The sequence below is a fragment of the Onychostruthus taczanowskii genome, unplaced genomic scaffold (assembly GCF_017590055.1).
Source record: "Onychostruthus taczanowskii isolate IOZ18803 unplaced genomic scaffold, ASM1759005v1 scaffold13, whole genome shotgun sequence".
Taxonomy (NCBI): Eukaryota; Metazoa; Chordata; class Aves; order Passeriformes; family Passeridae; genus Onychostruthus; species Onychostruthus taczanowskii.
Genome location: NW_024498462.1, coordinates 6,371,647 through 6,383,709, shown reverse-complemented (window position 1 = coordinate 6,383,709; position 12,063 = coordinate 6,371,647). Strand labels below are relative to the sequence as shown.

The 12,063-nt window shown below is 43.5% G+C and overlaps 1 protein-coding gene across 2 annotated transcripts in view; it reads left to right on the top strand.

The window, feature by feature from the left end:
- The first annotated feature begins 459 nt into the window (after nt 1-459).
- Nucleotides 460-12,063, top strand: part of GRIA3 (glutamate ionotropic receptor AMPA type subunit 3) — a 143,688-nt gene continuing 132,084 nt past the window's right edge. For both annotated transcript variants that reach the window (XM_041396396.1, XM_041396395.1), the window contains exons 1-2: nt 460-860; nt 1,724-1,882. In XM_041396396.1, coding sequence (XP_041252330.1) covers nt 770-860; nt 1,724-1,882 — 250 coding nt within the window. In that variant the 5' untranslated portion in view covers nt 460-769. The remainder of the gene's footprint in view (nt 861-1,723; nt 1,883-12,063) is intronic.

Genomic DNA, 12,063 nt, shown 5'->3' with positions numbered 1-12,063 from the left:
CCATCACCAGGCCTCCCGCCCCCGGCCCCGAGCCGCCTCTGCTGCCTCCCGGCCCACAAGTTCTGGGGCGCCCGCATCGGGCACGGGCAGGACGCGGCCACCTGCCCACCACCCCGGCCTCCTCTGCCGGCCCCGGCGCGGCTCGGCTCGGCTCGGCTCGGTTCCCCGCCCCTCCTTCCTTTCCCCGCTCCCTCCCCCGCCCGCCCACAGGCGCACGCACCGCACTCTCTCTCACATACACACACACACATCGAGCCGATGCAGCTTTAAAGGGGCAGCTGCAGCCCGGGGGCCGCCCCACGTGAGGCCGGTGCGCTCCCGCCGACCGCAGCCCCGAGCGCTGAGCCGCGGCCGGAGCCGCCGGGGCTGGGCGGGCGGGCCGAGCGGAGCGGAGCGGAGCGGAGCGGCTGCCAGCCCGCCTCACGCCAAGTTTGATCGATAACCCCCTCCCGGCCCGGGCGGAGCAGCCTCGGCGGCTCCGCTACCCACCATCTTTGGGGGAAGTCCCTGCGTTGGGGGGGGGCTGCTGGCGACGGGGGAGAAAGGCAATCTCGCAGCCAATGAGCCCTGCTAGACTGGGGTGAAGACGAGAGCAGAGGGATTTGGGGAAGGAAAGAATAAAAAAAAAGAGACGAAAGGCGGGGGACCATCCTCCCCACCACCTCCGCCAACATCGCCGCCACCGTTGACACCGCTCCGAGTCTCCAGTTGCGCCCATGCCTGTGCCGCCACTTTCGGTTTAGGGGCTGAACCGCAGGGGCTGAAGAAAATGGGGCAGAGCGCGCCCCGGACCCTCCTGCTGCTGCTGGCGGGGCTGCTGGGGGAGGCTCTGGCGGGGTTCCCCAACACCATCAGTATAGGTAAGCGCCCGCCGCGGCACCGCGACCCGCGCCTTCCCCGCCAGCCGGGGGGAAGTTGTGAGGAGGGGAGCGGGGGACGAGCCCGGGCGCAGCGGGGAAGGAGCCAGCCCTGCTCCGCTTCGTTCCCCTTTCTGGGGGCGAGAGGCAGCGGCGGTGCCCGGGCTGTGCCGGCGGGCGGCTGCGAGCGGCGCCGGGCTGCCCGCACCCCTCCGAGCGGCGGGGATCGGGTCCGCGCTCTGCGGAACCGTGCCCTGGAGCGGCGCATCCCGTGGAGCACATAATGTGAGAGAGTCGTGGCGTGAATCTGTAGCGACGTGCCCGAAAGCCGGGGCCGAGCGAGCCGTGAGGCTCAGGGCAGCGAGTGAAGCGGGGGCTGCTCCCTGCCGTCCCTCGGAGCATCGTTTCTTCCCTCGGCCGCGCTATCGCTCCACCAGACCGTGAAACCGCACGTTTGCCACGCCGCACGCCGCCGTGTCCCCGCACATAACTACAGTGCCGATATTTTGGTAGTCTGGACAAGATTTAGGAGCCACGGTTCCCCAAGTTAGACTTTTAAGTCTCTGTGTGGGCATCCGTGTAGAAGTGGCCTGGTTTTCAAGGTGCACCTGCAGCTCCAAGCGACTCTCATTGCTCAGGGGGCACCTGGATGTGGTGTGTGGCTTTAAAAGCCTAACTTTGGACTTGGAATATGTATTTCGTGTCAGTGCTCTGTGAGAGTTATGTGCTCACGTTCAGGCTGCTCCTGTCCATTCTCCCCTGCAGTGTGCAGCAGGCAAATATAACTTATTGCCATTGTTTCTCCTCAAAATTAATTCTGAAATCCTTTTTCCTCTTTTCCTTTTTATTTTTTTCTCCTCACCTAGGTGGACTTTTCATGAGGAACACGGTTCAGGAGCACAGTGCATTTCGATTTGCTGTGCAGCTATACAACACAAACCAAAATACCACAGAAAAGCCCTTCCATTTGAACTATCACGTAGATCACTTGGACTCTTCCAACAGTTTTTCAGTGACAAATGCTTGTAAGTAAATACATGGTTTTAAAAAATATATTAATTTGTTATCTATCCTGCATTCAGTTCCTTCCTGGAAGCCTAGAGTTCTTGGTCATACAATAAATATAGTGCAACAAATGTGTGTAGTGACTGGAGGTTTAGTAGATTTGCAGCATTGTATGGAATACCTTAGGAAAAGTTCTCTCACCACCTCATCCCCTCAGTTTTGTTTTTCAGGAAAACAACCATGTTGTTGATATAGCAGTGCTGGGTAGCTGCAATCAGTGAATTGCTGATGAAGAAAGATCCCTTTTCTGTTGAGGCTACAACCTAGCTGTGTGAAAAGGCATAATTTGCAAATAATATACTATGTAGGGAAAAACCAGAAACCACTGTTTAGAAGTGACCTTGAGAGGGAGAAGGCTGGAGGGGCTTACTTGCCTCATCTGCCTTGAAATACTGAGTTGTTTTCTTACAGTGAGAGTCCTGTGCAAAGCTGAGGAGACTGTAAACTGACACATACTGTTAGAGCTGAGGGGAGAGAAAATGGAATCAGAACACTTGGCGTTAGGAGAAATAGCTCTGCACAAGCAGTGCACGCATACAATTTGAGCTTTTATTAACAGAAGATGCAAAATAGAACTTTGAGTATTGCTGATGTGGTGTTAAGATGCAAAATCTCTTTCAGAGAGACTTGTGCGTGTTCTGCATTTTAAAAAGCATTCATTTACCAACAGTAGTTCCTGGATATTTGTTTTACTGATGTATCCAAGTTCGATTCTATACAAGTTTTATTGTAAGTTACTGAAAATGAAAGGAGTCCTCTTCCAAGGTAACTAATGCACTTTGCAATGTGAGGATACATGATCTAATGGACCACTGAATGCAGTGTACTAACTTCACATTATGAACAGGTTTCCTCTCACAGTTTGCACGTTTGTACTCGCGGTGTAAAATGGTCAAAGAGGAAGCATTGTACTGAAATAATGAAGTACTCAAGTACAGAAAAATAGCATTTTTTGCTTTAAAACAATTATGTGTTTTGAATAACTTATTTATTTTTTTATTTGCAGGAGATAGGATAGTTCTTACATTCCTGTCCCACTGTATATTCTGAGAAAGTTGATGGTTAAAAAATATACAGTAAGGAAATATTTGGACAAATTTTGGATTGATATTCTAACATATCCCCCATGTGACTGCTTCTTGGTAGTGCAGTGTTACACTCTCCAAAGGACTTTGAAGTAGAACCTTTAAAACATTTGTAGGGGGGTTAATTATGTAATATACAATAAAAATACTTGGTAAAGTGGGAAAAAATGGTAAATAAAAGCGTGTCTCTACTTTGCATCTTATTTTACTAATCCTATCCAGCTTCAACAGCTCTTACAACAAACATCAGACTATTAATCCTTAATCAGTGTAATCCCTTCAAGAGGCTGCATCTCAAGCGCAGTTTCCTAAATATCAATTATATGGATTTAAACTAAATACATTGAACTGCTTGGGTGATTAATTATTAATTGTTTTTTAAAAGTTGTTACCAGCTCTTCCCCCACCAACAGAAGTGATCCACACACTTGTTCAGTATATTTAGTCAGTGTTTTACTCATCTTCTGACATCTAATGATTTTTGTCAATGCTTATTAAAAGCTGTGGCAATTTTAGTAAAGTGGGATGGTTTTCTGTAGTACAGGGCTGCATGTTCCAACACCCATATTACCAGTATAGTAAAATTGGGAAAACTTAAATCTCTGGAGAAACTGTAAACCAAAGAAGATGTACCTACAGTAACCTATTTTAAAGCAGAAGATGTGAAAAAAGAAACAGACGAAAGAAAAGGTGACCTTGTCTGTACTGTGTCAACCATCTCATAATACTGTTGGTAAGAAAAGAATACAGTGAGTCTAAGTCACAGTCATAGGCTTCAGTAGCTCAAAATACAAAAAGCCCCATCAGAACAGTTATTCTTTTGAATCTGGTACCAATTATCTTTGAAAGTCAGAACACTTTATGTGTATCAATGCATTAGGATGAATTAATAGCTCCTCACTCTACCTAACCAAAATTCCAGCCTTTAACTGTATCTTCATTTCTTACGGGAGTGGCAGATAATTTCAGTGTGCTGCCATATCCATGAAAGAATTCTTTCCACAACATTTTTGCCTCACTTGGAGATAAGCATATAATGTCTCCAGAGCTGTCACACAGCCGTTTGATCAATATTTGCAATTGGCAGGGTTCCATAGGAGAGAAACCTGCAGTGACTCTGCCTTCACTGGGGAGGGAGGCTGAGGCTGACTTTGTGGTGGGATAGGTACAGGAGCTGAGAGGAAATTGAAGAAAGGAGCATGTGTAGCCTGAGCCTAGTGCCTGTACTAGTCAGTATCCATAAAATAATACCTTTCATTCTCTTTTGCATTGATTTGTATGATAATGACTGTAGTAAGTGTTCCTGTGTGCAGGAATTGAAGGGGCTCTGCTCAGAAAGACTTAGGTTCTTACTGTGCAGCTGCACATCCCGTTTGATGCAATCTGGTGCATTCCAGAGGAGAAAAAAAACCTTCTGAAGTATTCTCACGAGCCTGAGAAAAATAGCCCACCTCTGCTACGGCAGATTTGGCAATATCCCAACCTGGGAACAAACTTGTTTAGAAGCAGAAGAAAATTCCTGCCCTAAGCCCCTCCCTCTCATTTCTTTTTCAGTTAAATGATGCATAATCTGATTTATGTACATGTATTCCCTGCTTTGCTGCTAGCACCAAGCCTCTCTCTGTATATTTAATTTACACACATTCATACAGTATTTATCCACACTGTATTTATCTGCCCACTTATTTATTTAGCTGTATGATATCTTAACAGAGAACAAATGCAAACACAGATGAAAATTCTAGTGTATTTAAAGGTGAATTGAAGTTTATCAGTTGGCTCTAGGGAAATTATTACATTTCTTAAAATGTGCAGCTTTTTGCTATCAGTAGAAACAGAAAGCAAGCTAACTTGACCTAAGAATTTATAAAATCAAAATCAGGTTATATTTTCTTTTTAAATGCTCACGCAGGGAGTGAGCTAGCTTTTTCAAATAATATGAATATAACAACTCAAATATATAAATTTGTCACTGAAGCAATATCTCCCATGCATTTCTCATAATCTGCTGAAGGATGTTGGTGTTAATGTTGAATTGTGTGTATAGCTCTGTAGATCACATTCCCTAGAAATAACCCACGTCTGTGGTTCTGCTCTGCACTTGTAGTGCACTGTACTAACACTGCTCCAGCCTCTGCAGTGTCAGCTCATTAGCACACAGATCTCATATTCCCTCTCTGCACTGTCATTGCAAAAAATTGCTGTTGTACACCTTTACAGCCAACAAATGTGCACTTGCCTTATGTACAATTTTGAAGAAATATATAGAAAAGTAAACTAAACCTTATGTATAGTCTCCCTTGAATTTCTCAAGCATTTTTTAATGAAAAGCATAGTTTTCATTAAAATCTGTTGATCATGTAATGGCAGTGGTGGGATGTGTGCAGATGAAAAGGGGCTGTGATTGTAGAATCTAATTAATCTACAGATAGATTCCATCTCTTAGCTAAATCTAACCTATCAGCTGCAAATTCTTGTACCATTAGTTCTTCTGAGTTTTTTTCTTCTGTATCTTCTAAATCCAGAAAGCTTTTTGTATTTTACCAAATATAGATATGTAGTGGTTTGGGTTTTTTTTTTCATGAGCTTTCATTTTTCAAGAGACAAAAAAAAAGAGGGAAGTTGCAAAGACATGCTAACCTTAGGTTGCTAAAATCCTGTAGGTGGTTGTATTGGCACTTTCTTGAAGGGATCTGATTTCAGACTTCTAAAAATTTACTTTAGCATCCTTGCAGTCCTTGTGTTTAATCCTAAAAATTCAGCTTGGGAGATTTTAATGGGAAAAGTGCATGTTCATTGTTGTGAGAGTGTTGCAGAAAATGATACCTCAGGACTAGTAGCAGACAGTTTGTGCGGTTCCACCGAGCTGCTCCCTCTCCCAAGGCTCAGGTGTGGGGGTGTGTGTGCTCACGAGCACCCTCGCTCGCGCTGAGCGCACGTGCGCAGGCCCACGTTTCCTTTAGGTGCTGTTCAGCATTTCTTTCTGCCAGTGGGCAGATAATTTGCTTCCCTTGCATCTGTGTGCTCTTTGGCCAGCTGGCAAAGGACACTGATGCTGCAAGTGGTCAGCTCCCTTCTGCCAAAAGCATAAGCATGTGTTGCTGAAAGCATTGCCAAGTTTGGGCCGGGTACTGCTGGTTTTGCGGGAGCAGCGAACACAGGGGAGATGCCTGAACTCTCCCAATATGGAATATACTCTGGTTTCTCCAGTGTTCTGTGATAAAACACCTGGAAATGTGCTGTCTACACAACTCTACTCATTACAGACCACTGAAAATGCTGCAAATGCACTCAAGTATCGTGTGTACCTGCTGTATGACCAAGAAAAGCAGCTGGCTTCAGTTTAGGGGTCAAAGCTTTTGCGTTATTGGGTCTAGGTTGAAAGGTGAAAGGTGTGTTCCAGCTAACATTTGTTTCCACTTCATGGCAGAGCAGATGATTTGTCATGAAACTTAATGTGATTTCAGTGTTAGCAGAAGGAACCATACCACTTTCAAGCTATGTTTTATTATTTCTTATATTAATTTCAGAATAAGTTTACTCTCCTCTGCTGCATAGATCACATTTATGTACTGTTTAGATGCTAGGATGCCATTTAACTCACACAGTAGAGATGGAAAAAATACCTTACAGGGGTGGACACTTTTTTGAGAAACTCTGAGTTCACCAAATGAATAAAGAGTAAAGCATGGTAAAGAGTGCCATTTACTTGTTTATTTTTGGAAAGATTTTGTGCAGATGCAGATATGAAATTGTTCCATTTTCCTATATAGCACTGGGCCTGGGGGACCCATGGGGCTATTGGGGCAGGTTGGAGAGCTACTGATTAACTACACCTTCCCATGAAATATATAACAGCTGGAGTTTATCTCTGGGAGGAAATGGAGATGCCATGATGGGAAACTAGCCTGTGACAGAAGCTTTTAACAACCACAAAAAAAAGCCCCACAGTTTTGTTGAAGGCTGATTCGGGAGCTTGTCCAAGAGCTGCAGAAAACAGTGGGTTTCTTTCCTCTGGGTTCACTGTGTTCAGTGTCTGGGAGGTGGGAGGCCATCCTACTGCCAGTGTAGGACTGTTATGCAAGAAGGTGTGAAAGGAGAGAGCTGATGTATTTTCAGTGTTTCTGTATTGTCACAAACCATCGATTTAACATTTTCCATTTAAAGTACATATTTTGTCATTACCAGTTTTAGAATGCTAATTTTGATTTAGTTTGGCTTCCTTAAAATGTTTTAGATTATGTTATTTTTGAACCATCAACAGTGTATTTTCATCGTTCATTTCCAACCAGGCCAACCCATATAAATGAAAACCTGCGTTCATTTATTGTGAGGAAGGTGTTGTGTGAATTGGTTTTGGGCATTTAAGTTACAACCTGAGAGCAGTACTTTCTGTGCTGTTGGAGAGCAAGAGATCACTGGAAGACCATCACCCCTTTTCTAAGGAAACTCATAAGGCAGCCTAAAAACTCTGTTCCTGTTGTCAGGAGGTTTGCTATATGAAGGCTTGTACTCCACTGGAACAACGTGGTGATCTAAAGCCAAAAATTTAGAAATGATTGATGTAGATAAAACCACTTTCTGTGAAGCTGTGATGATCACTGCAGTGAAGCAATTTCCAAATTTCACCCATGGAGATTCTATTCTTCTAAATATGTATGCATTATATTTCCTGTCAGAGCCAGAGGCTTCCCTCTGTTGTATCACCTGCTTTATATTGTTGTTGATCTTCAAAATATCAGATGCCTTTGAAACTTCAAATTTGAAATCATCTTTGAGTTTTCATGTGCAGCCCTCTGATAGAGACTCCAGGGTAGACACTCCTGCTCTGCTGCTGGGCACTAATAATTACCACACAGCCTCACAGTACACACTCCAGCCTGGCTATTTGGAGACATTTCTGTATCAGCAGATATAGAATGCAGAGTTCATTTTATTAGTGCACAGCAATGTGTGAAATATTCAAAGGCAGTGAGTACCCTTTCAGCTGGTCTCACAAAGATGTGTTAGTGGTGATACTATTGTGTACACACAGAGCAAGAGAGAATCAGGTGACAGGATTTCTGTGTAAAGAGAAAGAGTGAACGTAGGAACGAGTTATGTCAGTGAATCCACTGAGCAGTCATTCCTGCATATCCTTGCCATTGTGTCTGAGGCTCTGGATCTGTTTTATCATCTTAACTGTTTCTAAAATAGCAAGTGGCAATGTGCAACCCTAACACAAACACCATGCAGGAGGCACAGAAGCCCTTAATGCATGAGGATCAACCTGCAGAGACACAGTGCTGTGGATAACTTGCCCAGGCACTTGTAGGAGGGGTGAATTGCATTCCTGGAATGGATAATAGTGCAGCTGAGCACTCTTCTGCTGGAATGGAGTGACCTATCTGGTCACTTGCATGTAATTATTTAGCTAGACTGTTTGGATGTTTTAGATATGCTGAAAGTTTTTTTGCTTGGTTTGTTTCAAGTGCAATTTACATGTTTGCTTTCAGTCCACTTATAATTTAAGTGATTGGCTTTGAATGCTTGGTCCTGCCCCTTTGTTGGGACAGATATTTACTGGAGCTTGTTCTAATGTAATGTTTGAAATTCAAACAAGAATTTAAAAAATAGGTCAAGAATTTAAAAAATAGGTAGGGCTGTATGGGTGCTCCTATAGCTTGAGAGTTTTTTAGTAAAAGGACCGTCTTTAAAATTATATGCAGCTGTCTGAGTAAGAGATAGCTAGTGTCTGATGGTGTATAGTCTATGCATAGCCATTCATTTTGTGTATATTTCATTATTTTCACACATCTTTCTCCTGGGCTGATGTGTGGAATTGTGTTTGCTGATTTCACCATGGGTAGTTTTGTCACATGCAAACATCAGGGATTTGGGCCTAGCCTGTCTGGTAAAGGGACTGAACTTGGGAAATGGTGGAATCCTCTGGTGGCTCATAGCATGATTTGGAGTAAATTGAATTGTCCTGTAATAGCACGGTTTTGCTGTCTCTTATACAAGGGTAGTAAAATTTACCTCTGTCTCAGAGGTACTGCAAGGCTGTTTCCAGTAAAAAACTTGGAGAGCTTAGGCTAGCAGCACCTTCTTCGAGTTTTGATCCCTTTTCCCACTTCCTAAAAAAGACAAAACCCAAAACCAAAGAACAAAACAAAACAAACAAAAAAAGAAAAGGAAAAAAAACCAAGAAAAATAATCCCCACCAAAATCCAGCCTACTTTTGATCCTGTTGAAAGATGAATTGAAATTGGCAATTACAAATTTGCTGTCCTTGCTGTAAGAAGATGTTCATTCCCACTGATGGACCTGGGAGAACATGTGTCACAGCCATACAGCAAGCCAATCTGTCACTTGGCTAAGGAGGAGTTTTCAGCTCTTTACCTGAAATAAGCAAAGCTGTTGGAGAGAAAGAATATTTGATACTGGAAAGTTTTTTTGTCTGCTATGCCCTTTGGGTCTTTATAATAGGTCTGGTCCATACTACTGCAGCACAGCATGTGCCAAATTCTTGCCTACCTGACCCCACACTCTGACTGCTTATTTGAGTGATGGGAGGAAGACCTGTCTTTGCTAGAAGTGCTGCTGTCTGTTGATTTGTCCCAGTGAGGTGTGCTGTAATCAGTATCTCACAGCTGCTAGCTTTTCCAAGAGATGTGCAGCAGTGCATTTCAGGGGTGGCTGCCTCCTGTGATTTCTTTGTCTCATTTCCATTTCAGAGATCTCAGTCTGTATAGGTGCTGCAGCCCACTTAGTGAACATGGATCAGGTCTTGTGGATCACAGGGTTGCTGCATCATGACACACATCTTGATTTGTCTTTGTACTCTGCTGTGCATGCTAAATTCCCTAAAACTTTTTGGTGGTTGTCATTGTTGTAATTTGTGGTTTTCTGCTGAGGAGGAGCTGCAAGGGGGAAGATGGCCTGCGGAGAAGTAGTAATGGGAAAGTTTTTTCTGGTGAGGGACTTTTTGTAGTTTTTGTACAAGAGAGCATGGTGAAACACTGATTTTTACCAGTTACAGAGGTTTTGTCTTCCTTAGACTTTACCACTTGTGCCACCAAGTTTGAATTCTAATTAAGTCTGCTGGTCAGAAAACTCAAGTTCATGCATTCTTTTTTTTCCAGCAGTTAGATGAGAGCTAATTAGTGTCTATTGATTTGCAAAGGACTGACCCCAAGTCTAACCCTGGATTGACTCAAAACTGTTAGGGGGATTCTAAATTATCTAGCAAGTTTAATGTACTCACCCATCTTTCTCTGAAGTGTTTGTGCAGTGGTCAAGTAGCATCCCCAGAATGGCTTCACTGCTGTTGTGGAATATGTGAAAAGCACTTCAACCGAAGGAAGTGCTGAATGAGCGAACATTCTGCATAATACCTAACTCTGAATTTCTTTTTTAAAACATTGCTTTTTGTGCCTATTTGCTTATGACTTCTTGATTAATAGAAAATGGGCTAAAGAGAAAAAAGGAACATGATCATAATGTGCCAGCTAATCCTATTTCTTTCCTATTTCAGCCATGTCAGCAGAGTGATTCTCATGACTAATGATAGTTTTTATATATTTATATTGAATGCGTTGGCCAGCTCAGACCTACTTCCTCTGTAGAACCATTATCCCACTGTTCTGTGCATCCCAGAAACTAATTGTATATCCCAGAATATCATGATTGAAATGATGGGAGCTATGTGACTTGCTAATCTTTCATTTGAGATGTAGTTCCAAAAAGGTTTTAAAGATTTAGATTAGGATCAACCAATGTGAGAATTAAAATAAAAGCTTTTTTTAATAGTTTCAGACCTAAAAAAAAATTATTCAGCTTCAGTTGAAGTCAAATGTTCTGTTTTGGAAATGATGTTTTGTGCATTTTTTTCCTGGTTGAAACAATTTGGTGAAGCTTATCCACGTTAGCAAGATGTTTCTGCAGGCACGAATCTGCATTTTTCATATAAAAGCATCTGTTCTGTCCAGTTTTCATAACAACATATAGATTATGGATGTGAATATAAAATTGTGTGTGATTTGGAAGAAATCCTGCTTTTTTTCAGGGTATATATTTCAAACTGCTTGTGATGGATTTTATGGATAGACGACTTTTGTCAGTCAAAGTATGTATAGCATGTCTTTCCACACCATCTACAGGCAATTTACTTTATTACCTGGAGAGGCAGTGAGGTGAGCCCAAAATTGATCAAAATGAGACCAGTTAACCCTCCTGAAGTTTTCCACTACTCCAGTTTGGTGCTCCAGGTGCAGAAGCTGCTCTAAAGCATGGATCAGTGTAGCTTTCTACACCCAGAGAGTAGTAAATCTTGTAAAGGTTTCTACAGCTGCAGTGTCCTGTTTCAAAGGTGTGTGTTCATATGTGTCAGGTGTGTTTTACTGACTGTTACAGTTCTATATAGCAAAAAAAGGAATTGCAAGGGGTAATACCTAGTAATGCATATCTGCAGTGATCACTGGGACCTAATGTTTAGTGCTTTATTGTTCTACCTTCAAAAAAAAAAGGGAAAAAAAGCCTCTCTATCCCATCAGAATAAATAGGGGCAATCAATGTGGGTGCAGTTTGTGGTGATGGGATGGGGCTGGCCCAGCCTCATCCCCAGTGGGCACAGCTGTGAGCAGCACTGACAGCACTGAGCCATGGAGTGCCCAGGGGCACTGACCAGCCACCAAAGGGAGCAGAGGGCACACAGGGGCAGGGCATCAACATCAGGGGTGTAAAAGGTTGGGCTAAAGAACAAGAAGGGCAGATGTTTGCAGCCTTCTGAAGTGATCTGGTCTACGGGCAGGTGCCTGAAGCCTTCTGATGTGGTAAGGTGTTACTGCGTATGGGTGAATGCTTAAAGCCTTCTGAAACTGTGTGGTGACGCTCTGTGTGTTGTGGCCGTCTCAGCTGTGATAGTCAAGATACATGATGGGGTCTTCCTCTCATGTGATTTACACGGGGGTAGATTTGGAGTAGCTCTGTAAAATCAGTAAAGGCTAAAAACAGAGTGGTCCCTCCTGGGGTGTTCCTGGCTCTAAGCTGGGGCTGTGGGTCCAGGATAGCCAATG